Source organism: Mandrillus leucophaeus, unplaced genomic scaffold (genome assembly GCF_000951045.1).
Source record: "Mandrillus leucophaeus isolate KB7577 unplaced genomic scaffold, Mleu.le_1.0 Scaffold13, whole genome shotgun sequence".
NCBI classification, from domain to species: Eukaryota; Metazoa; Chordata; class Mammalia; order Primates; family Cercopithecidae; genus Mandrillus; species Mandrillus leucophaeus.
The window spans coordinates 5,674,172-5,701,084 of NW_012101254.1; the positions used below are offsets into that span (position 1 = coordinate 5,674,172).

Sequence of the window (26,913 nt, forward strand, 5' to 3'; positions counted from 1 at the left end):
CTATCATGGGGAGGGGGGATGGGGGAGGGATTGCATTGGGAGTTATACCTGATGTAAATGACGAGTTGATGGGTGCTGACGAGTTGATGGGTGCAGCACAGCAACATGGCACAAGTATACATATGTAACAAACCTGCATGTTATGCACGTGTACCCTAGAACTTAAAGTACAATAATAATAAAAAATAAATAAAATAAAATAAAAGAGGAACCACCAATACAGCAGGGCCGTCATGCTGTTTCTAAGCCTCACACTAACTCCAGCCCTGTAGGAGGCAGGTGGTGACTAAGATAGGGCAGGCTCTGCCTTGTAGCATAGACACCTGTCAACTCCATTTCACTTTCACTTCATTGATAGTTACAGTTTTCATTTTAAAAATTACAAAAGTATCTTTTGGTTACAAATCCAAATAATACTCTTTCACTTTAGAAGCAACAGGGTCCCCTTTCTGAGTGCGCTTCTGTAGATATATGTGCTCTAATTTTCCTTCACAATTGTTTGCACGTACTCAATGTATGCTCTGCTGGTAAAAACACACAGAATTACACCGGGCACTGTGGCTCATGCCTGTAATCCCAGCACTTTGGGAGGCCCAGGTGGGCAGATCACATGAGATCGGGAATTCAAGACCAGCCTGGCCAACATGGTGAAACCCTGTCTCCACTAAAAATACAAAAATTCACCAGATGTGGTGGCACGTTCCTGTAGTCCCAGCCACTCGGGAGGCTGAGGCAAGAGAATTGCTTGAACCAGGGAGACGGAGGTCACAGTGAGCCAAGATCGCACCACTCTACTCCAGCCTGGGCAACAGAGAGACTCCATCCAAAAAAAAAAAACCCCCAAAAAAAGGCCACACCACTGAATATTAACCCATTGTGAGATATATGATTTGCAAATATTTTCTGCCATTCCATAGGCTACCTTTTTACTCGTTAATTGTGCCCTTTGATGCAGTTTTTAATTTTGATGAAATCCAGTTTAATCTATTTTTCCTTTGTTGCCTATGCCCTTGGTGCCATATCCAAGAAATCATTGCCAAATCTAATGTCATGTATTTTCCCCCATGTTTTCTTTTTTTTTTTTTTTTTTTTTGAGACGGAGTCTCACTCTGTCACCCAGGCTGGAGTGCAGTGGCGCGATCTCTGCTCACTGCAAGCTCCGCCTCCCGGGTTCACGCCATTCTCCCGCCTCAGCCTCCGAGTAGCTGGGACTACAGGCGCCCGCCACCGCGCCCGGCTAGTTTTTTTTTTCGTATTTTTAGTAGAGACAGGGTTTCACCATGTTAGCCAGGATGGTCTCGATCTCCTGACCTCATGATCCACCCGCCTCGGCCTCCCAAAGTGCTGGGATTACAGGCTTGAGCCACCGCGCCCGGCCTTCCCCCATGTTTTCTTTTAAGTGTTTATAAAACTGTAAGTTTTAGCTTTTCTCTTTCTTTAGGTCTTTGATCCGTTTGAGTTCATTTTTGTATAGGGTGTAAGGTAAGGGTCCAACTTCATTATTTTGCATGTGGATGTCCAGTTTCCCCAACACCATTTGCTGAAAAGACTGTCCTTTCCCCAATGAATGGTCTTGGCACTGTTTTTGGCACTGTTGTCAAAAAGCATCTGATGGCCGAGTGCAGTGGCTCACACCTGTAATCCCAGCACTTTGGGAGACAGAGGTGGGTGGATCACTTGAGGCCAGGAGTTCAAGACCATGTTGGCCTGGCCACATGGTGAAACCCTGTCTCTACTAAAAATACAAAAAAATTTAGCCAGGCGTGGTGATGCATGCCTGTAGTCCCAGCTACTCGGGAGGCTAAGGCAGTAGATTGCTAGAACCTGGGAGGCAGAGGTTGCAGTGAGCCGAGATCGCTCCACTGCACTCCAGCCTTGGGTAACAGAGCAAGACTGTGTCCCAACCCCCACCCACCCCAAAACAAAACAAAAAAAGCATTTGACTATATATGTGAGGATTTATTTCTAGGCTTAAAACAAACAATTAACTCCAGACTTTATTCAGATTTCACCAGTTTTTCCATGAACGTCCTTTTTCTGTTTCAGAATCCAGTCCAGGATATTACATCACATTTAGTTGTCATGTCTCCTTAGCCTCCATTGATCTACGACAAATTCTCAGCATTTCCTTTTTATGACCTTGATAGTTTCGAGTATTGGTCAAGCATTTCATAGACTGTCCCTCAGTTTGGGTTTGCCTGTTTTCTCATGATTCGACTGGATTATGGATATTTGGAAAGAATACCACAGAGGTGAAGTGTACCTTGATTACATCTTAGGAGGCATGTGCATCCACATGGCAGCACTGATGATGTTAACCTTGATCGCCTGGTTAAGCTGCGGTTTGCCGTTTCTCCACTGTAAGGCTGCCTTTTTCCCTTTCCATACAGTATGTACTGGAGTTGAGTCACTAAGTCCAGCCCACACTCAAAGGGGATGGGTATGCTCCACCTCCTGGAGTCCGGAGTATCTACGGGTATTATTTGGAATTCTTCAGTAAGGAAGATGTGTCTCTTTTCCCTTCCCTTAGCTGTTTTAGAAACTATTTTTACCTCGTCTGTAGGCATCCTACTTAGTTTTGCTTGTTTTTGAAACTTTCCTGTCAATGATCATGAGTTATTTACAATATTTTGCTATTAAGAGCAATGCAGCTGTGAGCAGGCTTGTACATGTTTCCTGGACTAATGTGCACGTTCTCTTAGGGAGTACTCCTAAGAGTGGAAATGCTGGGTCACAGACCTTGTGTCTTGTATTCAGATGTACAAGAAAATGCCAGATTTTTTTTTTTTTTTTTTTGAGACAGAGTCTCACTTTGTCGCCCAGGCTGGAGTGCAGTGGCGTGATCTCGGCTCACTGCAAGCTCCGCCTCCTGGGTTCCGTTCTCCTGCCTCAGACTTCCAAGTAGCTGGGACTACAGGTGCCCGCCACCACGCCCAGCTAATTTTGTGTGTGTGTGTGTCTTTAGTAGAGACAGGGTTTCACAGTGTTCGCCAGGATGGTCTCGATCTCCTGACCTCATGATCCGCCTGCCCTGGGCTCCCAGAGTGCTGGGATTACAGGTGTGAGTCACTGCGCCCAGTCCAATTGCCAGACTGTTTTTCAAAGTGGTTTTGCCAATTTGCATTCTCACCAGCAGCATATGAAGTTCTAATTGGTCCACATCCAAGACCAACAGTGGTATTCTCAGTCTTGTTAATTTTTGCCAGTCTGGTAGGTGTATCTCATTATGATCTTAATTTGTTTTTCCTGATTACTACTGAGCATCTTGTTATTTACTATTTGCATATCCTTTTCTAAAAATTGTGTGTTAAGATCTTTTGCCTTTTTTTTTTTTTTTTTTGAGACAGAGTCTCGCTCTTCGCCAAGAGCTGGGGTGCAGTGGTGCGATCTTGGCTCACTGTAACCTCCAACTCCCGGGTTCAAGCGATTCTCCTGCCTCAGCCTCCTGAGTAGCTGGGATTACAGGCACATGCCACCATGCCCGGCTAATTTTTGTATTTTTAGTAGAGACGGGGTTTCACCATGTTGGTCAGACTAGTCTCGAACTCCTGACCTCATGATCTGCCCGCCTCGGCCTCCCAAAGTGCTGGGATTACAGGCGTGAGCCACCGCGCCCGGCCAAGTGGTCTTTACTCTTATTGATTTGTAGGAATTATTTATATATCCTGGATTCTTTTAAAGCTGTATCTACCATATTTGTTCCAGTTTTAGCTTGTTTATCCACCACTCTGTATCATCACATGAAGAACAAAAGTTCTTATTTCAACACAGGGAAATTTATAGATCCTTCATGATTAGTATTTTCAATGTCTTCTTCAAGAAATCCCTCTCTCCCTTCAACCTAAGGTCACAGGGTTTTTTTTTTCCTAAATTTGAAGGTTTTTATATTTTATATTTGATTTATTTATACCTGATTTTTGTGATATATATGTAAATATAATGGTTTTCAGTATTAAAAACTCACATTATAATTACCAAGGAAACCATGGGGAAATGACGCTGAGACTCTCAAATATCCTTTTAAGAGGTTAGGACTAGGTCTCCTGCCCAATCTGTCCCTGAACTACAGGGTGACTGTGATTCCCAGTAACTTGCATAGACCTAAGCAACAGTCACACAAACGTCCATAAAAAGAAGCCAGTTTCTTTAAACACTAGCATCCATGTTATTTGGTACAGGGTAGCTGTCAAAAATCTGAGAGGATTTAGAGTAGTCGATTAAAATAAAAAACTTCTTTACACTTTACTTAAATCCTGGCTAACAGAAGCAAATCCAAAAAGTGAAATAAATGTTCTGCAGTTCAGCAGTGGGGAAAACAAAAGGTGCTATTCTAAAACAGCCTGGACTGTCAGGCTGGAAGCAGTGACTTACACCTGTAATCCCAGCACTTTGGGAGGCCGAGGCAGATAGATCACCTGAAGTCAGGAGTTCGAGACCAGCCAACATGGCGAAACACCATCTCTACTAAAAATACAAAAATCAGCCAAGTGTGGTGGCAGGTGCCTGTAGTCCCAGCTACTTGGGAGGCTGAAGCAGAAGAATTGCTTGAACTGGCGAGGCGGAGCTTGCAGTGAGCCGAGATCGCACCACTGCACTCCAGCCTGGGGGACAGAGGGAGACTCTGTCTCAAAAAATAAATAAAATAAGATAAATAAACAGGATTGTCTTTATGTTCCCAGCAGTCTCACCATTGACCAAAATAGTTAGAAGTTATAAATGAGTAATTAAAGGCAAAATCTGGTCCTAAGCCAAGAGAACCACCCTCCCCTGACCAATAAAAAATGAGGTAAACAGTTCTCCAGTATTTCTCCACTTTATTAAGTTGACCACCATATTTATGTATCTAAACATTTTTTATAAGTTTTCAGTGGTGTTTAGATTCTGAATTATTTTTCCACAATTAGGCACATTGGTTTGTATTTTATAGAGAACACTTATCTTTAGGACACAGATAAGAACAAGTATAATTTGCAAATATTACAAAGATGACTTCCAAATCTCAGCTGACCTCTTTCCCAACTGCAAATACTCATTTAGTCTTTAGTGACAACAGAGACCAAAAACAACCCCCCACACATCTGTGTGTGAGATTCTGGTGGCTTAGAAATCCCTGAAAGAGCAGTAAACTGATTATTGAAAAGCTCAGAACACTGGCAAAGCTTAAGTGCAAAGTATTTAACAGAAGGCCACAAGAATTGTTTTCCTAAGAGGAGCTAGGAACTATAAGTGTCATTTAGTAATGCATTGAAATGGCATTGCCTAGTGTGAGTGTTGCACAGAAACTTCAGGTCACTTCTTCTGCATCTATTATTTTGGATAAGCTTCCACTATCATAGCATGGCCCTGTAAAGAAAACAAAGTCCAATTAGAGCAATGAATGGTGATGAATCCAGTTAGTACAGAGACAGCAGAGAACAATGAGAAAAGTACAGGCTTTGGAGTTGGATCCTGGCTCTGCCATTCAATCACTGTGTGATCCTGGGAAACTTTGTAGTCAGTCTAAACTGGAATTTCTTTTACAAAATGAGGCTCATAGTGTCTATCTCATAGAGTTTTTGTGGACATTACATAACATACAGTATAGTTGTGTATGTGTGTATATATACACACACACATATATTTATATACATTCATATATACATGTATACATATATGCATCAGGCTCTGTCTACTACAGAATCTAATTCCTAGTGATGCTCTACAAATGGATGCTGTTAAAATGAGAAATCCAGGGGCTTTTTTAGCTGTGTAAAACAAACATGATACAGCAAATACCAATAAAAGTAAGTTTCTAGAGGGGAAAACTGAGGCTCTGAAAGGTTAAGTGACTCACCCAAATCACAAAGCTATTAAGGTAACAGGGCCAGGATTTGAAACCAGGTCTAGATGATTCCAAAGGCTGGGCTTGTCCCTTCTTTGTGCCTCACTCTGTCACCCAGGCTGGAGTACAGTGGTGCGATCTCAGGTCACTGCAAGCTCCGCCTCCTGGGTTCACACCATTCTCCTGCCTCAGCCTCCTGAGTAGCTGGGACTACAGGCACCCGCCACCACGCCTGGCTAATTTTGTTTGTATTTTTAGTAGAGATAGGGTTTCACCATGTTAACCAGAATGGTCTCAATCTCCTGACCTCATGATCCACCAGCCTCGGCCTCCCAAAGTGCTGCGATTACAGGCGTGAGCCACCGCGCCCGGCCAGAAGTAGAATATATTTTATCCAGCACTATACACAGTACTATGTACTAGCTATGTCCTTAGTTTAGATGAGTCTAAATCCTAGCATATAGTTTTTAGACACCCTGTCTCTAAAAAACAAAAAAGGAAATAAAAGAAACTATTATTTACAAAGTGCCAAGTTGAGCACTGTGCAGGTTTAAAGATTTGCTATGTGGTCTTTGTCCTCAATCAAGTATACAGTGGAGTTCAAAACAAACTATTAGGTACTTTTTATTTGTTTGTTTTGCTTGTTTGTTTGGTTTTCTTTTTTTGAAAAAGGGTCTCCCTCTGTCACCCAGGCTGGAGTGCAGTGGCCTGAACACGGCTCACTGCAGCCTCAACCTCCTAGGCTCAGGTGACACTTCCACCTCAGCCTCCCAAGTAGCTGGGACTACAGGCATGCACCAACACGCCCAGCTAGTTTTTGTATTTTTAGTAGACATGGGGTTTTGCCATGTGGTCCAGGATGGTCTTGAACTCCTGAGCTCAAGCAATCTGCCCACCTCAGCCACCCAAAGTGCTGGGATTACAGGCATGAGCTACCATGTCTGGCATGTAAAGTATGCTGAAAAGGCACAAGTAGACAAAAAAGCAGGGATAGGAAGGTTTGACTGACTTGGGGGTTATCCTGAAAGAATTCGTAATAAGGTAGAATACTCCTCTCTCACTTGCTTATTTTATTATTTATTTACTTTAATTTCTTTATTTGCTTTTTGAGACAAGGTCTCACTCTGTCACCCAGGCTAAAGTGCAGTGGTGTGAATACAGCTCACTGCAGCCTCAACATCCTGGTCTCAAGCAATCAGCTCACCTCAGCCTCCTGAGTAGTTGGGACCACAGGTGCATGCCATCATACCTGGCTAATTTTTGTATTTTTGGTAGAGATGTTTTGCCATGTTGCCCAGGCTGGTCTCGAATTCCTGGGTTCAAGCTACCCACCTGCCTTAGCCTCCCAAAATGCTGGGACTACAGGCATGAGCCACCGTGCCTAGCCCTCTCTAGCTTGATTTTAAACACACAGTTTTCATGTTCCATGTTTTTTCTTGCTCTAGATCAGATTTGGCAACACCTGGAGATACTTTTGGTCATGCCAATTGTGTGTACATGGGGCAGAGGTGGGGAGGAGCTTGTTGTTACTGCTATCTGGTGGGTAGAGGCCATGCTAAACACCCTACAACACACAGCACAGCCCCCCACAACAAAGAATTGTTTAGCCCAAAATGTTAGTGCCAAAGGTGAGAAACCCTGCTCTAGATTCACCATGATAGATTTCTCCTGTCTCCAGTCATGTTGGTATTACTCACATGGCTCTTGATCAAACAATGTCAAGTTTAATCTAGTTTCTCAGATGCATCTTATCTTCTCTCTTCACTATACTATAAACTTCTAGAAGGTGCTAGGTATCATTCTTTGTTCATCCATAAAAGCATCCAGTATTGTCTCATTTATACTCTACATGCTAGATAAAGAATTATGGAACACATACTCAAATCTGCAGACATTACCCTATGTGGATTACGCACTAAGCTCGTGAGTAATGTGTACAAGTTATCTCCCTGGTAGAAGTCTGGCATGGAGAGATAGAGGGATAGCTGAAGTCTTAATGGACCATGGTTTTCTGTAGATGAAGTTACACAGATTAAAAAACATTTCTGATCATAAAGTCCAAAATGTTCCAACTGATAAATAACTGACCCCTTGGTTTCTGCAAAGTCTCTGATGAAAATTCATGAAAATGGGCTTTTAAATGTAAGATTTATTTTATTTGTTTTTGAGACAGAGCCCCTCTCTATCACCCAGGCTGGAGTGCAGTGGCGCCATCTCGGCTCATTGCAACCTACGCCTCCGGGGGTCAAGTGATTCCCCTGCCTCAGCCTCCCGAGTAGCTGGAATTATAGGTGCATACCACCATGCTAGGCTAATTTTTGTAATTTTAGTAGAGGCAAGGTTTCACCACGTTGGCCAGGCTGTTCTTGAACTCCTGACCTCAAGTGATCCACCCGCCTCAACCTCCCAAAGTGTTGGGATTACAGGTGTGAGCCACTGCGCCCGGCCTGTTTATGCTTTTAAATATTTATTCATTTTGATCAGGAACAGGAAGTTTCTGTAATCTAGAGGAAGAGAAAATCTGTTCACATTGTAATTAAAAAAAAAAAAAAAAAAAAAAAAAAGGGCAGGCGCAGTGGCTCATGCCTGTAATCCCAGCACTTTGGGAGGCTGAGGCAGGCGGATCACCTGAGATCAGGAGTTCGAGACCAGCCTGGCCAATACAGTGAAACCCCATCTCTACTAAAAATACAAAAAAATTACCTGGGCTTGGTGGTGAGCACCTGTAATCCCAGATACTCAGGAGGCTGAGACAGGAGAATTGCTTGAACCTGGGAGGCAGAGGTTGCAGTGAGCCGAGATGGGGCCACTGCACTCCAGCCTGGGGGACAGAGCAAGACTCTGTCTCAAAAAACAAACAAACAAAAAACAAACTACGATCTTCCTTTTGGATTTTATTCCTAGAGTGAGATGCTACAGCAGTCAGGAAGTTGGGTCTGTAATGCAAGCGAAGTAGAAAGGAAAAAAATCTGTCAACAATATACTTCCCCAGCTGAACAGCAGTAAGTTATCCAGAAGTAAATTAACTCCCCAGTTAAGGTATAATTCAGTTCTCTAGAAAGACAGTTTCTCTCTTGGAGAGATTTCATAAAGTCTTAACGGTGACTAGATAAATAAAAGTTTATTATTAAAGAAGAAAATATATCAAGATGTTAATAATGATAATGTCTGATGGGGAGATTATAGATGACTCTAACTTTTTCCATATACTTTTCATATATTCCACAATTTTCATAATCAGCATATATTTATAAGTAAAAAATAAACATTATATTCGGGAAAAATAGCTTGGGTTTAAATAGCAGTTTCCTTCCAAAGAATTACCAGAATTATGGCAGGGCATGGTGGCTCATGCCTATAATCACAGCACTTTGGGAGGTCAAGGTGGGTGGATCACTTGAAGTCTGGAATTCGAGACCAGCCTGGCTAACATGGCGAAACCTTGTCTCTACTAAAAATACAAAAATTAACTGCACACGGTGGTGCACGCCTGTAATCTAAACTACTCGGGAGGCTGAGGAACGAGAATCACCTGAATCCAGGAAGTGGAGGTTGCAGTGAGCTAAGATATGACCACTGCATTCTAACCTGGGCAACAGAGCAAGACTCTGTCTCAAAAAAAAAAAAAAACCCAAAAAACAAAAAGTATTATCAGAATTAAAGCTGTTATCCCTCCCCACTCCCCACCCCCGTGTCATCAAAAATATTGCTTTAAGAAGGTTTCAAACTAAATCATACATTCTAGTCATTCCAAGAAAATGACTCTCTGGAAGGTCCTATGACACCACTGTAACGTACCTGCCCTCCAGCTGCGCAGGCAGCCACTAAGCCATACTGGCCTCCTTCTTTCCGTAATCTGTTGGCAGCTGCCATGACCAACCTGCAGCCAGTGGCTCCAAATGGGTGTCCCAGGGACAGAGATCCACCCCAGTTATTAAACTTCTCCAAAGGAGGCAATCCAACCTGGCTCCCACAAAGACACAAATGTAAAGATAAGTTTACTTAAGATCAGAATCAAGCCAGGCTCTTAGTACTATGAAGTAAGAGGGATAAAGGAAAATACCGAACGTCAGACATATTACAAATAATTTTACTGCAAAAGAAAGTAAGTCTAGGTCAATATTAAAAGTCAGGAGTCCATTTATTTTTCATCTAATGCCAGAATGCAAGGAACAAAAGATACCACAGAATTTTAATTTTGCTAATTTCTATTTTTAAACTAAGAAATAAATATATTTAATGAAACAAGAATTTCTATCTTTACACTAAGAAATAAATATCTTTCATGAAAGACAAAATTCTTCAAAAGAAAGAGAAGCTTTTCCTTCATATTCTTAAGAACAGGTAACTAAGATCCAATTATTAACGCGTTTGAAAATTCAAGCATTTTTTAAAATCAGAAACTCACCTTGGTTTTTCTACCCATGTAGTTTTCTGCAAACCAATCAGAATCCATAGCTTTAAAATTTGCCAAAATCTGACCCTGGAAGAGAAAATAATTGAATAAGAACCTTGTTATTCATGTTCCTCTACGCTTTCTTATGGGCACGGTTTGTGAAAGTTTAACAACTTGTAGGTATGCTTTAAAGTTGAGCAAATTGGACGGGCGCAGTGGCTCACATCTGTAATCCCAGCACTTTGAGAGGCTGAGGCGGGTGGATCATCTGAGGTCAGGAGTTCAATACCAGCCTGACCAATATGGTGAAACCCCATCTCTATTAAAAATATTTAAAAAATGAGTCAGGTGTGGTAGCAGGCACCTGCAATCCCAGCTACTCGAGAGGCTGAGACAAGAAAATTGCTTGAACCCAGAAGGCGGAGGTTGCAGTGAGCTGAGATCACGCCACTGCACTCCAGAGGGGGCAAGAGAGCAAGACTCTGTCTCAAAAAAAAAAAGTAAAGTTGAACAAATCTTTGTATCAGTTTTCAATCAGAATTTCCTAAAGAAACAATTTGGTATGTTCTCCAACACTGTATGGCCCTTCCTTCCCTCCCCTCAGGCACCTCCCAGCAGTGTGAGTCAGTACTTAAAATATATAGGTCCACTCCTGCTCTACTCACATCATAAACCATGCCTTGCTCTCTCCCACAAATATGGACGACATTTTTTATGACTATAGTCCCTTCATATGTGTCTTTCAAATGACTTACCGAGAAAGCTTCATGAAATTCAAAAGCATCAATATCATTCATGGTTAATCCTGCCTTTTCTAGAACTTTTGGAGTAGCATATGTTGGCCTGAAAAGAAAAAATAAGTAATATCTTAAAACTTTAATTTTTAAACTAAGAGCTTCTTCATATTCCCCAAACTGAGTTTAACATAAGTACTCTGGCCGGGCGCGATGGCTCAAGCCTGTAATCCCAGCACTTTGGGAGGCCAATACGGGCGGATCACGAGGTCAGGAGATCGAGACCATGCTGGCTAACACGGTGAAACCCCGTCTCTACTAAAAAATGCAAAAAATTAGCCGGGCGAGGTGGCGGGCGCCTGTAGTCCCAGCTACTCGGGAGGCTGAGGCAGGAGAATGGCGTGAACCGAGGAGGCGGAGCTTGCAGTGAGCTGAGATCCGGCCACTGCACTCCAGCCTGGGCGACAGAGCGAGACTCCGTCTCAAAAATAAATAAATAAATAAATAAATAACATAAGTACTCTGTCTTTTCACTCATTCTTTGGTTTTTCTGTACTGATTAATTAAATGTTAAAGATAAAATAATGAAACTGTACAGACATGCCCTCTACCCTTACTATGTTGCAGAGTCAGAGAAATTGATAATAAATAAACAATGAGGGATAAGGACAAGCTAATAACATGAAGAACTGAAGAACAGAGTTCAAAGAGCAAGGCAAAGGAAAGGGCTTAACTGATGTGAATGTCACAGTGGAGGCCAGTGAGGCTACAGCCTTGTGAGGGAGCGGAACGGAGTCTAAACATGCAGAGGCTTTTATAAAAGGCTGTATTACGAAGATTGTGTAGCAGGGTGTGTAGCCATATGAAAAAATGCCTATGATAACTTCATGAAAAAGAATGTTAAGTTGTGTGCATCCATATATATATGTAAAACTTAAAGGAAAAAAATGGAAAATAATCCAAAACTATAAAATGATATACCAATGGAAAGGATTACTATTATTTTATTTATTTATTTATTTATTTATTTATTTGAGACAGAGTCCCACTCTGTCGCCCAGGCTGGAGTGCAGTGGTGCGATCTTGGCTCACTGCAAGCTCCGCCCCCCGGGTTCACGTCATTCTCCTGCCTCAGCCTCCCGAGTAGCTGGGACTACAGGCGCCCGCCACCACACCCGGCTAATTTTTTTGTATTTTTAGTAGAGACAGGGCTTCACCGTGTTAGCCAGGATGGTCTCAATCTCCTGACCTTGTGATCTGCCCACCTTGGCCTCCCAAAGTGCTGGGATTACAGGTGTGAGCCATTGTGCCTGGCCAGATTACTATTATTTAAAAAAAAAAAACAAAAAAACCACCACATAAACCAATTATGAACTCAGGGCTTAATATACTCTCAAACCAGTGTAATAAATAAATAAATAATAAACCAGTGTTAACCATTTATTAACCAGTATAATAAAACGTGGGCAATCAAATATTTGTGATTATAGTCCAAGGATACAAACAGCTACCTACCCCAGTAACAGTTGATCTTTTGGATCCTGAGACACATACATAAAATCCCTAGGTAAAAAAATAGAGAGGTAAGCTCTGGTAATAAAGAAATCAGAGATGATTCGTTTGAACATTTACTTTACCTCAAATATGCCTTCGGCTTATAACCCATGGCCAAAGCCTTTTCCTCTGCCATAATCAACATTGCAGATGCGCCATCAGTCTGAAATGTTAACCAGCACAATGTTAAAATTCTTCAGCCTATCTGGAGGTCTTTCTCCAGCCAGCTCATATGTTCTGTACCTGAATCTATTAACTCATTAGACTTATACAGTGATTCTGTATAATAACACTTACTTCGCTGTATCCATCATTAAATCATAATTCAAACATACACACACAGACTAATTTTTGAAGGATGAGGGTAGAGAAGGCTGTTCAAAAGTATCATAATAATCAAAATGAATCAACAGAAGAGGTAAGTTTAGAAATAAATGCTCATGGCCAGGCGTGGTGGCTCATGCCTATAATCCCAGAACTCTGGGAGGCTGAGGTGGGCAGATCATGAGGCAGGTGATCAAGACCAACCTGGCTAACACGGTAAACTGCATCTCTACTAAAAATACAAAAACTTAGCCAGGTGTGGTAGCACACACCTGTAGTCCCAGCTACTTGGGAGGCTGAGGCAGGAGAATCACTTGAACCCGGGAGGTGGAGGTTGCAGTGAGCTGTGATCACCCCACTGCACTCCAGCCTGGGTGACAGAGCGAGACTCTGTCTCAAAAAAAAAAAAAAGAAAGAAAAAGAAAAAAAGAAAGAAGTGCTTACAATAAATACTTATTTAAGCCAAAGTTTTTAGTTTCTGGCACAAAATATTAACCAAAATAAACATATCTCTTATTTATTTTTACATTTTCTGGGCTGTTTCTCAGCTGCTTTCTGCCCATGGCTTATAGGTCATTTTATTCTACTTATATATTCTATAACAAGCAAATCAATGGGAGAACCAGCTGAGGACATTAGAACCACAATCTTCCCTCTTTGGATACACCCCATACATTTCTTCCCAAGTGACAACCGAGAAGCTGGAGGACAAAGAAGTACTACTGAAAAAACGTCCTTACCATACTTCGAAAAAGAAAAGCTCCCCCCAAAAGTCTAGAATTCCAAAGAAGAGGAAACTATTCTTCATAATTTGTAAAATCAAAATAAGTTCTACCATATTCTGTCATATTTTTATAACTCGGCAATCCTGAAGAGACTGTGTAGCCACCAATAGGGTGTCCATAACTTCTGGAGGCACAGGTGACCATTTGGAATAAATGGTTTACAGACATTACATTACTAACAGGTTCAGTGTGCCATTGTGCAAAATTGCAATGAATGTGGGGCATTAATGCAGTCCCCAAAATCCATGTATTGTGATGTGTCACCTCTGATGATTTGTCTCTGATTCTCACTAAATAAACCTGGACCTTTAGCATACCCTGGAAGTAATCAAAAGGATGCAGATCTGACATGTGTACTCCATGCCACATGGCTCTATCATCCAATTTGGTTTTGCAAATGACCAACCTAACCAGCTCTTCACCACCTGGGATTAACAGGGTGGTGTTCCACACTGTTGGAACTACTCTAGAGTCCACTCCCCTAGCCTATCAAGCGCAGGCATTAATTAGTCATTTACCATGGGCAAATATGTCAAACATCTGCCTATGTTTTCAAGACTTTATGGCCAGGTAGGAGAGTTACATTGTAAAAGAAACTTTGACCAGATGGCCTATATCCAGAAGACTATATCCAAGGTGGTAAGAGAAGAGAAATCACATCTTACAAGCAGCAGCAGAATCAATAAAGATGTTTAACTGAGGAGTCAGAAAAGCAAGGAAGGATATGAAGCTACATGTTGATAAGTTAAAAACATACACACACACACACATACACACACACACACACACAAAAAACAAACAGTGGCAGATTTGTTCCATGATGCTTACAAGAAAATAATATTGGTGTCAGTGTAAAGCAGTTTATTTTTATTTTTTTTTTTTGAGACGGAGTCTTGCTCTGTCGCCCAGGCTGGAGTGCAGTGGCTTGATCTCAGCCCACTGCAAGCTCTGCCTCCCGGGTTCACGCCATTCTCCTGCCTCAGCCTCCTGAGTAGCTGGGACTACAGGCACCCGCCACCATGCCCGGCTAATTTTTTTGTATTTTTAGTAGAGACGGGGTTTCACAGTGTTAGCCTGGATGGTCTCGATCTCCTGACCTCGTGATCCGTCCGTCTCGGCCTCCCAAAGTGCTGGGATTACAGGCATGAGCCACCGCACCCGGGCCTAGTAAAGCAGTTTTCTAACAATCAGAGCTGGAAGAGGTATCCTGTTACTCTTTCTGCCTGCTTTTCCTTGTCTTCTGCGACTTCCCAGTTCATACCTTATGCTCCAACCTAACTTTTCCCCCAAAGAACCCCTTGCTCTCATACTTCCTTGATTTTGCATTTGCTGTTCCCTTTGTACCGAATGCCTTTTTTTTTTTTTTTTTTTTTTGAGATGAGTTTCACTCTTGTTGCCCAGGCTGGAGTGCAATGGTGCAATCTCGGCTCACTGCAACCTCCGCGCCTCCCGGGTTCAAGCAATTCTCTTGCCTCAGCCTCCCGAGTAGCTGGGATTACAGGCCATGTGCCACCACACCTGGCTAATTTTGTAGTTTTAGTAGAGATGGGGTTTCTCCATGTTGGCCAGGCTGGTCTCGAACTCTTGACCTCAGGTGATCTGCCTGCCTCAGCCTCCCAAAGTGCTGGGATTACAGGCGTGAGCCACTGCGCCTGGCCTGGAATGCCTTTTAAAATCCTTTCTGAGTTAGCTCTCACTTTTCCTTCAAGATTTGCTGCTCAAGTGTTACCTCTTCCAAGATGACTCTCCGACTATCCCCCGATCTGTGTCAGGGGCTCGACCTAAGCCTAAGCCTATGCTTACAGCCATCACAGCATCTCACTATATTGCAATTGTCTATTCTTTTCATTTCCAGGGCCCACCATAAGCAATAGAAGTTTTCTGACTGGTTAAGTGTCTGAAGAAAAGAGCTTTTGTAGCAGAATGGTGGCTGGATTAGGTAACTTCTCGGGCCTTAAAACCATGCGTCCATTTTTTTTTTTATGACTCCACTTTCACATTAAAATGAATAACTATATTTTTACCCTCTATTCATAACACACACAAAAAAATTTATATTAGGCTTTTCTACAGAGAGTACAGAAATAGAAAAGTCACTACTAAATACAAATAGCATTGACAGTTACCAAGAAAGAAGAATTTGCAGCTGTCACTGTGCCGTAGGGCTTGATGAATGCAGGTTTTAGTTTGGCCATCTGCTCCAGTGAGGAAGGACGAATGCCATTATCTTTGGTAACTGTATCTTTTCCTATTAAAAAAATGAATTTTTTTTACCTCTTTGGAACTATAAGCCTTATATATCTTCTCCAGAGAAATATGCTTCAAAAATTACAAAAACAAATGAAATATAAACCTTACCTATTCACTAGAAGGAAAGTGTTTTATAATTATCATGTTATCAAATTTTAAACTAAAGTCTTAAAGGACAATTGGGAAATCATCTAAATGCTTTACTAAAAATAGGACATCCTATTTCTTAAGACATTCATTCACAGTTGGTTATTCTATACAGAAGTCAGACGATTCAGGAATTTTAAAAACAGGCATGTAGGTAAGAACTAAAATATATCAGCAAGATCTAAAAGGAGACTCTGTTTGTTTTTCTTTTTTTTTTTTTAATTAGAGATGAAGTCTCACTCTGTTGACCAGGTTGGTCTTAACTCCTGGCCTCAAGTGATCCTCCTGCCTCAGCCTCCCAAAGTGCTGAGATTAGTGCTCAGACCTTAAAAGGACACTCTTATAGAAACTTTAAAAAAATGTTTACCTATTGTTACAACATAAATCAAAATTTGCATCCATACTTAAGAATAAAGACTGAATACTTTGGAAACAGAACCAACATACTTATTGCAAAATCACTTGGGAATTTTTTGAGTTTTAGGAGCAATTCAGAACTCCCTAATTAGTGTCATGAAGCATTTCATTTTACCTGGTACTCTGAAGGGTACGACATCAGAAAGGAGTCCCTCATCCTGTGCCTTCTTGGCCAGACTGTGAGAGCGCAGTGCGTATTCATCCTGTTCCAGCCGAGAAACAGCAAAGGCGGCAGCCAGTCGGTCTGCAGAGTGGCCCATGGTCTCACTGGTGGAGAACTCAGCAACTGCAGGAAGCTGGGAAAGGAGATATCCGAGAAGCAGGTACACTGTTAACAGGTGTTATTCCAACACCGAGGATTGTTCTGTGTTATTTGGAAAAGTTAAAATCTATTTGTTTACCATTAATCAATCAAGACCAAGACAAGGGAAGTTCTTTGTCAGCAGAGGATCTCTAAAGAGGGCTCACAAATTAAAGTTTTCTACCCACTATGTTTTTTTATCAACTTGACCAAATAACCCTTTCCTGTAACTACAGAATCTACACCTACTACAGCATAGCAGAGTCCACATTGCCATACCTAATTCTAAATCTCTGCAGTGGGATGCCCTGCAAACACAAGCCTTACCTCAGGTGCTAGGAAATTCAATCGGAATTTAGAGATTAAAGACAGTCGCTGGCCCATAGATTTGGCCTTATTGAGATCAAGCATCAGTTTTCTCATTTTCCTTGAGTGACGAATAGGGATATCGGACATCAACTCAACACCACCTGCCACGATCACATCACACTGGCCAGAAGCAATCAAGCCAACGCCTACAGGGCACAGGTTATACTTCATGAATATCTTTTACAGAAAATAACATGCCATTCCAATTTAAGCTTCTTGATTAAAAGGCTGAATAACAGTTATCAGCTTTGTACAACATCTGTAATTAAAGTTTTCAACTTTTCAGAAGAATTAAGGTAATTGTTTTAAATGACTAAAAACACATTCAACACGTTAAAGAAAAACAAGTTTTCATTCCTGCCATATGGACATCAACTTCTAGAAATATCCATTGGACCAACTCTTGAACAAATCATTATTCCAAACCAGAACATCTTGCATATTTATATGCTCCCAGCTTTAGTTTTAAGAAATATTTTTTATCCTATAAAGAGAATGTTAACTTCTGCTACAAAGCAGATAAATTCCAGCTGTTAAAATGTAAGGCAGGCCCCCTCTCTCCTTATGGTCACTATTCTCTTTTTTTCTTTTTTGAGACGGAGTCTCGCTCTGTCTCCCAGGCTGGAGTGCAGTGGTGCGATCTTGGCTCATTGCAAGCTCCGCCTCCCGGGTTCACGCCATTCTCCTGCCTCAGCCTCCCAAGTAGCTGGGACTACAGGCGCCTACCACCATGCCTGGCTAATTTTTTTTTTGTATTTTTAGTAGAGACAGGGTTTCTCTGTGTTAGCCAGGATGTTCTCGATCTCCTGACCTCGTGATCCGCCCACCTTGGCCTCCCAAAGTGTTGGGATTACAGGCGTGAGCCACCGCGCTGAGCCTATTCTGTTTCTCTAACCAGGAGTTGGTCACATGCTGCCTAGAGTGGTGAACACCCCCAATCACAGGCATCATTCCCCGCCACATATGAGGTGGGCTGCCCACCTGGGCCTTGATGTTACTAGACGAGCATATGATTACTAAATCTTTCAGACTTCCTGTCTCTTCACACTACAGGCTGATGCTACAAAATACCCCGTAATTTTGTTAAAATTTGTTAGGGGAATTTTCAATGATTTATAAAAATGCCAAGGATGTGGGAAGAAAGTGAAGGAAAGAGCTGTGCCATCTAAAGCAATGATTTACAAGTATGGTAGTGGTGAAGGAAGGAAGACCATATCTTTGTGGGAAAATATCATATCTGAAGCACTAGGTTGAAAGCCTGGCAGGTTGTAAACTATTTACTCATGCTTCAGATGCTGAAGTACCTTCCTAGAGATATACTCCTCCATTTGATAATCCCTGCTGCAGCCAGCCACATTATTCACAGAGGAACCACGCCAATGGTAACATCCCTCAGGTATGGAGAGCAAAAAGAGAGGTTAACTATGGTTAGAACTCCCAAATTTTAAACTTGACCTTTCTTTTTAAAAAACACAAGTAGAGATCTGTGCTAATCTATCACTTCTGCTAAGAGTACTTTTTGGGATGAGCTTGGTGGCTCATGCCTGTAATCCCAGCACTTTGGAGGTTGAGGTAGAAGGATCACTTGAGGCCAGAGGTGTAAGACCAGCCTGGGCAACATGGCGAGATCCTGTCTCCACAGAAAACTGAAAAATTAGCTGGGTGTGGTGGAGTGCCTGTAGACCCAGCTACTTGGGATCCTAAGGCAGGAGGATCTCCTGAGTTCAAGAGTTTGAGCCTGCAGTGAGCTACGATGGTGCCAATGCACTCCAGCCCGAGTGACAGAGTGAGATTCTGTTTAAAAAAAAAAAAAAAAAGTACATTTTTATCATCAAGTAAAAGACAAAGGAGGAAAATTAACATGTACTGTCTGCTTCCATTTAAACATACCTGTGGTCATGGCTTGGTTGGCAGAGATACAAGCCATGGTGACAGTGTGAGCAGGAGTCTTGTCAGAGAAGCCAGCTCCAAGGGCAGCCTTCAGGAAATACAGTGAATGAAATGATCACTCTAAGGGAAGGGCATCATGTAAATGATGCTTTGAACACTAATCTTTATTGTCATCTGAAAAGGGTTTCAGTTTAAAATTCTCCAGAGCAATATTTAAAATAAAATTAAGCCTATCACAGAAATGGTTTACTAATATTTAATCATGCCATTAATTGACAGGTATATGCAAAATTCCTGCTGGCTGGTTTCTAGTGCAGACACGAGGCTATAATACTCTTCTAACTCACCTAATTTCTTATCGATGCTTTGCTCAGGGCCTTCAAGGATATCAATATATAATTTGATTTTAACTTGTTTAATGTTCAAATATACTTAAAGGAACCTATTAAAGACAGTTGGTGAAATGATGATGAAATATATTATGGGGTGGAGTCTTCACAATCTGTGTTATCAGGTCTCATGATCAGTCACAAAGCTTAGCAGCAAAGCAAAAGTGATTAAACATGAAAATGATTTCTAAAGAACTGACCATTCATAAACAGAGTTCCCACTTAAGACCCTATTTGCTTTACACCTATCTTTCTGCTCACGGCCAGCTGTTCTCTCTTACTGACCATCTGATACTTCGGTTAGCACACTGCAGACCCAATGCAAAGATGAACTGGAAAACTTGCCAACTATACAGAAGCTCAACTCAATGAAAGAAACTGGAGAATTGCCTGAGTTACAAGTGAGCCTGTGAACAAGTAAGGGTCAGACCAGTTAACAAGTGGCCAGGATGATGGCATAATAGGTGATACAGAGAGAATAATTTGTCATCTGAGCGGCTTTAAGAAAAACTGAGGTCATCATTAATCTTGTAAAAATGGCCTCTATTATAATGGCACAGTGAAAGTCAAACATGAAATGAGGACGTCTATAATTTTATTATACTATTTATTGGGGGAAATTATGCTGCCAAAAACCAATCAATGTCTGATCCCATTTTTGTTTATGTAAATAATTAATGCATAGGTGCAACTGTAAAATACTTATTTTTATAATATTAAAGTTTTACTTTAGAAATAAAGCTTCCAGATTTCCCTCCACATACACACCCACACACTATTTACTATGAAATACTGGATCCCATTATAGGGAATTCATTTTTAGTACTCTTTTCCAAAACTAATTATCCTCAGAATGCAAACTCTCCTATAACTTAGTAAAATAAATGTTTCCAAAGTCTCAATTAGAGATTCAATGTCTCTTAACTGATTTTTACCTTTATACTTATTTACTTTTATGCTATTTACCATCATCTATAGAAACAGAAATGTGTTACAGTGATGTATCTGCAACATGACTTCATTCTGGTCTTTCCAGGTAGGCCTGATACTAAATGCCCAACCTGCTTTGTTGAGAACGTCTGCCGGGCACCTGCGCATCAGCCTCTCAGCATAAACCAATCCAAAAGGAAGAGAGACGTTAAGTATCTCAGGGGGGCAGGAGAGAAGAGCTCTGCAGTGGGGCAAGTGTAAAAGGGGCATTAGGTTGCAATGGCTTGATTCTCACAAGGGCCTTTCTAGTATGTGTTGCCCTTGGCCCTAGATGACTCTCAGGACTGAAGGAGCTTTAAATAGAGGTGGCTATTGGTGACCCTTGTCCACACACTTCTATTGAAAGTTTGAATAGCTCTCAGGGCACTAAGGGAAAAGGAGGAAGATGCCTCTAAGTTGGAGAACAGGGAAATATGCTGAACCTTTCAACAAAGTCAGGTTCACAGCAACACCAGAAGCCTTTTACTATACTATACTAACATCGTTAATACAGGCAATAGAGCCTAAGAAATTCTTTGGCTGGAAATTATGTTAGCTTTTAGGCTGCAATACAGCTTTAAAGTGACATTCTTATAATGTATCCCCTCAACCCAGTCTTTCCATGCAGATACTGCAAAAATTACCTGGAGTATAACATAACTGGTATTAGAACAGGGCAGGCAGAGGGAATCTACCTCCTGTCAATCAATAGCTGAGATCTGCATATGGATGTAAAATTTCCAGGAAAAAATTCAGAGAAAAACATTACGGCTTTAGTTTTAGGGAAAAAAAGAACTGAATTACAGAGAAAATGGAAACATGTATTTATATTTATTTATTTATTTATTTTTTGAGGAGGAGAAGGAAGAAAGAGGGGGATAAAAAGCTGAGCAAGAGGAGAAAAGAGCAAAAAATTTTACTATTTACATCTTGAGTGCTCTTATAAAAGTCACTTGGTTATTTTCAGAATATAAAAGTTGAAAATGTATTATGAGCAGCTTGATGTATTCACAAAATTGTCATATTTGAAACATTCAGAAATGTCAAGGTTCAAGGAAAAACAAAAAATTTCAGAGGGGAAATAAAATCTCTTCCTGTTGTTAATTCCTTCCTGTCCCTCAACAGCACACAGTTGATCTTTGTCGGCTTCAGTCATGCCAGGTCTTCAGCAGTTTTAACATTTCTGACAGGTACAGAGGTGGAACAGAACAAATACTTTCAGTCCTGCTTATTTGCCTTTGTCTCTCAGTCGACAGTGATAGAAGTTATTACCCTCACAACTATACTGAACTCAACAATATGGCAAGCACAGACCGGAACTAGGGAAAATGCTGAACACAACGAAATGTCTTTTGGTGCCAACTTCATCCAAACAATCGCTTTCAAATTGAAACAGCCCAGAAGACGTGTTTGGACTTGCTGTAGGACACGTCCTAGAAGTTCCAAGGCCTGTCATTATCTTGGTTGCTCAATCGACACTACATGGAGCTATGCCAACTAGGGCAAAAGTAAACTTCTGTGAAATCGTTTTTAAAAAGCCAAACTGCCTGACGTGCCATCTAGTCGATGGGAACAAATGAGTAAGCAAGGCTACTTCCAGCTAACAAAAACCAAGTTATGAAATTAGTTCTCTGCAAAATGTTGAAATTTTAAATTAACTGGAAGCCATGATATCTAACATTACTAAAAATACTATCAGCCGCACTTTGCTGATCTCTATTTTCCTAACACAAGAGACAATGTCCTAAACCAGCTCAAAAAATTTATTTGATTTAAAGTATGAATATACACTAATATAGTGTATGTCACTTGATTTATATTAGAATTCTTTTACATATTGTGTATGTCATTTGATTTATATTAGAATTCTTTTACATATTAAATAACACATTATCCAAGCTGTAAAATCACATTTTAGGTCAAATGTAAATAAATAGATATTAAAGGCTTTTATAAAGTAACTTCTATTAATTGAAATTCAAAGTGATTCTACTATCACTCTTTAAACAACATAAAGTTTGTTTTACTCACCTCTCTAGCCACATTGCTTGTTTTCACTTCCTGAATAACTGTGCCAAAGATGATATAATCAACTACTTCCTTAGGGACACTGGTCCGATGCAACAAACCCCTGGAAGTAGAAATCCAAAGCAAAGAAACATTTCACACATCAAGGCAGTGCCAGAGATCATCACACAAAACACTGTGCTCCTTAAAAAAGGTTAGCCTTGCCGGGCACGGTGGCTCACGCCTGTAATCCCAGCACTTTGGGAGGCCGAGATGGGTGGATCACGAAGTCAGGAGATCGAGACCATCCTGGCCAACATGGTGAAACCCCTTCTCTACTAAAAATACAAAAAAAATTAGCCGGGCATAGTGGCGTGCGCCTGTAGTCCCAGCTACTCGGGAGGCTGAGGCAGGAGAATGGCGTGAACCCGGAAGGCGGAGCTTGCAGTGAGCCGAGATGGTGCCACTGCACTCCAGCCTGGGCAACAGAGTGAGACTCCATCTCCAAAAAAACAAAAAAAAAAAGGTTAGCCTTGAATTTGAAAGGACAGAGATTGTATCTTTTAATTTGACAAGCATTTGGCACCTTCTCAAAGAAGAAATGAATGAAAGAGTGATTTTAAAGTGAACATTTGATGCTCAATTGGTAATGAGAAGTTAGAGAAGAATAAAAAATAATTTGGAATAGGATAAAATAGATAAGAAACCTATAAATTAATTAATGTTAGTAGAAACCAAAGTTCTCAGTAAAAAAGAGAGACAAATATTCCATCAAAGAGATAAAACAAAGTCTCCCTTCAAACTATTAAAAAAATAAATTTAAAAAAAAGTTCTGGGTATGTTAAATTTTAGTTTGAAATATCAATATCAACAAATAATTGAAATAATATATACATTCTAGTTGTGCCCATGAATAGAAACTAGACACAATAACACTCCAGTAGAAATGAGCACTCCCTGAACCCAGACTTTTTTTTTTTTTTTTGAGACAAGAGTCTCGCTCTTTCACCCAGGTTGGAGCGTACTGGCACAATCTCGGCTCACTGCAACCTCCACCTCCTGGGTTTAAGCGATTCTCCTGCCTCAGCCTCCCGAGTAGCTGGGGCTACAAGCGCCTGCCATGACGCCTGGCTAATTTTTGTATTTTTAGTAGAAACAGGGTTTCATCATGTTAGCCAGGCTTGTCTTGGACTCCTGACTACAAGTGATCCACCAGCCTTGGCCTCCCAAAGTGCTGGGATTACAGGCGTGAGCCACTGCACCCAGCCCCAGACTAGGTTTCTAAATGCCATTCCCCATTAAAGGGACAAAAGGTTTTTTAGGAAATGACTGATACCAGGTCCAAAGGAAAGTACAAAATGAATCTCCATCTTTTTTGTGCCAAAAGTAAGGAAGCACTCAAAGATAAATGGGACGACATCAGGCGGGCACAGTGGCTGAAGCCTGTAATCCTAGCACTTTGGGAGGCCAAGGCAGGTGGATCACTTGAGGTCAGGACTTCGAGACCAGCCTGGCTAACATGGCAAAACCCCGTCTCTACTAAAAATACAAAAAAAAATTAGCTGGGCCTGGTGGCGTGTGCCTGTAATCCCAGCTACTCAGGAGGCTGAGGCAGGAGAATTGCTTGAACCTGGGAGGTGGAGGCTGCAGTGAGCAGAGATCGTGCCATTGCACTCCAACTTGGGCAACAAGAGTGAAACTCCATGTCAAAGAAAAAAAAAAGGACAAATGGGACCATATCAAAAACAGGAACATGGGGTATACACATTTGTCAAAACTCATCAAACTATACACTTAAAATCTGTGCACTTTATTACATGCAAATTATATATCAACAACCAGTATTATACTAAAAAACAAAAGGCACACTGGAGTCAACTTGAAGGAGTGCCAGATAAAATGTGAAATAAGCTGAGCTTCAAAATGAGTAATGACTAAACTTGACTATAATGAAATAAATAAATAAAAATCTGTAAGTCCTTATCAATTAAAAAAACTAAAAGAGGGTTAGATATATTGGCTCACGCCTATAGTTCCAGCTACTTGGGAGGCTTCGAGGTTGCAGTGAGCTATGATCAAGCCACTGTACTCCAGCCTTGGACAGAGTGAGACTCCATCCAGAAAAAAATAAATCAAAAATTAAAAAAAAATTTTTTTTTTTTTTGAGACAAAGTCTTCCTCTATTGCCCTGCCTGGATCATAGCTCATTGCAACTTTCAACTCCTGAGCCAAAGTAATTCTTGCTTGGTTAATTTTTAAAATTTTTTTCGTAGAGATGGAGTCTTGCTATGTTGCTTAGGCTGGTCTCAAACTCCTGGGCTCAAAAGATCCTCCTACCTTGACCTTCCTGCCTTGGTTTCTCAAGTGCTGGGAATATAGGTGTGAGAAACCATGCCCAGCTGGTAGATGAGATTTTTAAAAGGAAAATATGCATACAGAGAAATGCAAAGCTCTAAGGAATAAAACTTGCAAAATGCCTTTCAAAAAGAGAAAGAGGGAGAGATCCAGTTTTTTGGTTTTTTTGGGGGGTGTGTGTGTGTGTGTGTGTGTGTGTGTGTGTTTTGAGATGGAGTTTCATGGGTGTGTGTGTGTGTGTGTGTGTGTGTGTTTTGAGATGGAGTTTCATTCTTGTTGCCCAGTGCAATGGCGTGATTTCGGCTCACTGCAACCTCTGTCTCTCAGGTTCAAGGGATTCTCCTGCCTCAGCCTTCCAAGTAGCTGGGATTACAGGCATGCACCACTACGCCTGGCTAATTTTGTATTTTTAGTAGAGACGGTTTCTTCATGTTGGTCATGCTGGTCTCAAACTCCTGACCTCAGGTGATCCACCCACCTCGGCCTCCCAAAGTGCTGGGACTACAGGCATGAAATGCCGTGCATGGCCTAGTTTTTTTTTAAGGTAGAGAAGAGTCAGTCAGAATACAGAAGAAAAATCATAAAGGCATATTACTAAGAAGTCAATAGAAGACAGGTGAGTATAGCTTACAGTGTCAAGTGCTATAAAGTACAGAGACAGTGGACTGAGAAAAGATCAGTACATTTAGCAATCACAAAACCATTATTAAGAGAAGGTTCTAAAGTATGGTTTCTGTAAAACAAAGGGAGAATGGAAATAATGATTATACAATTAGAGGAAACTGATAGTAAGGAAACAGAAACAACTGCCGTTTCACTCATGCTTGAGGTCTTGCAGGAAGAGAAGAAAAAAAAACAGAGTTAGAATGGACAGAAAGGTCAACTGAAGGGTTTCTCCAAACTAAGAAAGAGCTGTGGTTGGTTGAAGACACAAAGGCAAAGTGTCAATGGAAAATGAATGAGATAATGCCTTACATGTTACTTTATCCCAGAAACAGCAACACATTTCATGACTCTCACCAAATTATTCATCCAGCCCAATCTTATTTAACTGCATCTAATTTTAGATTTTTACTTGGTTTGCACATGAATCTTCAGGTGTCTTTTAGGATTCTTTCTAGGTAAATATCTACATAATCTGTTCAGCTACCCTTATACAAGTTCCTAAGGCAATCACCAAATATATGTATTGTGTTTAGGCTGATCAATCGAGTCCTGTGGCTAGCTAGGATAGCATTAAAATATACTGTCATGCTAAGATACTGTTAAGCCTGCAAAATAAAGATTGATGATATTCATAAGCTGCTTAAATTTGTGTAGTACAGATGGTGAAAATAAGAACAAATTGCTATTTTATGTGTAAAAACTGGAGAAAGTGCCTTTAACGAAATAAGAACGGAAATGAAACTGCATTTACTTACGTAAGTGCTGCTCTAGCCAAATCGTGTGGCATCAGGTCTTTATATCTGGGGAAAGAAAACAAATAATTTAAACCGAAACCCTAGAGCTTCAATGAAAACTTTTCATTCTATTTGAAATACTCAGAGATCATCTAACACATGCTGCTACAAACACACTTAACTTTACTATCCAAGGCAGTTCATCATTTCAAATGAAGAAATAGTATGACTTCGCTATTTGTCATCCTTAAAAATCTAGCAAGGCTTAACTCCTACTAAGCTTGCTAAGAATCAAACAAAAATGTTGTCCAATACCTTAATGTTCAGCATAACACACACTAAATTTTCTTTAAAGTGAAGCCCCACCTTTGGGGTCTCTTTTCCTTTAAACATTTTATTTTAAAAGTATATTATTTATTTATTTTGTAATGCCTACAGGGCTACAGGTGATGTATTACGACTTTTGAAGAAACTCTTTGCTTTTAAGTAACTTGAGATTTACCTGAGAATGGAAAGAGGCCGAGCATGGTGGCTCACACCTAGAATCCCAACACTTTGGGAGGCTGAGGTGATATGACTGCTTGAGGCCAGGAGTTCAAGACCAGCCTGGGTAACACAACAAACAAGACTCTGTCTCTACAAAAAATATTAAAAATTGGCCAGGCGTGGTGGCATGACTGTAGTCCTAGCTAATTGGGAGGCTGAGGTGAGAAGACTGCTTAAGGCCATGAATTTGAGGCTGCTAGGATCACGCCACTGCACTCCAGTCTGGGCAGCAGAGCAAGACCCTGTCTAAATAAATAAA

General features: G+C 40.9%; 1 protein-coding gene across 4 annotated transcripts in view; it reads right to left on the reverse strand.

Annotated features, from left to right (window-relative positions):
- Window positions 1-4,797: 4,797 nt before the first annotated feature.
- HADHB (hydroxyacyl-CoA dehydrogenase/3-ketoacyl-CoA thiolase/enoyl-CoA hydratase (trifunctional protein), beta subunit) overlaps window positions 4,798-26,913 on the reverse strand; it is a 49,342-nt gene continuing 27,226 nt past the window's right edge. For 3 of the 4 annotated variants that reach the window (XM_011972677.1, XM_011972679.1, XM_011972681.1), the window contains 12 exons: window positions 26,130-26,174; window positions 22,378-22,477; window positions 18,989-19,076; window positions 17,057-17,244; window positions 16,544-16,724; window positions 15,741-15,862; window positions 12,589-12,668; window positions 12,467-12,514; window positions 10,973-11,060; window positions 10,230-10,304; window positions 9,620-9,784; window positions 4,798-5,343 (listed from right to left, as the gene is read on the reverse strand). In XM_011972677.1, the coding sequence (XP_011828067.1) occupies window positions 5,308-5,343; window positions 9,620-9,784; window positions 10,230-10,304; window positions 10,973-11,060; window positions 12,467-12,514; window positions 12,589-12,668; window positions 15,741-15,862; window positions 16,544-16,724; window positions 17,057-17,244; window positions 18,989-19,076; window positions 22,378-22,477; window positions 26,130-26,174 (1,216 nt within the window). In that variant the 3' untranslated portion in view covers window positions 4,798-5,307. The remainder of the gene's footprint in view (window positions 5,344-9,619; window positions 9,785-10,229; window positions 10,305-10,972; window positions 11,061-12,466; window positions 12,515-12,588; window positions 12,669-15,740; window positions 15,863-16,543; window positions 16,725-17,056; window positions 17,245-18,988; window positions 19,077-22,377; window positions 22,478-26,129; window positions 26,175-26,913) is intronic. The other variant, XM_011972678.1, reaches the window with a different exon arrangement.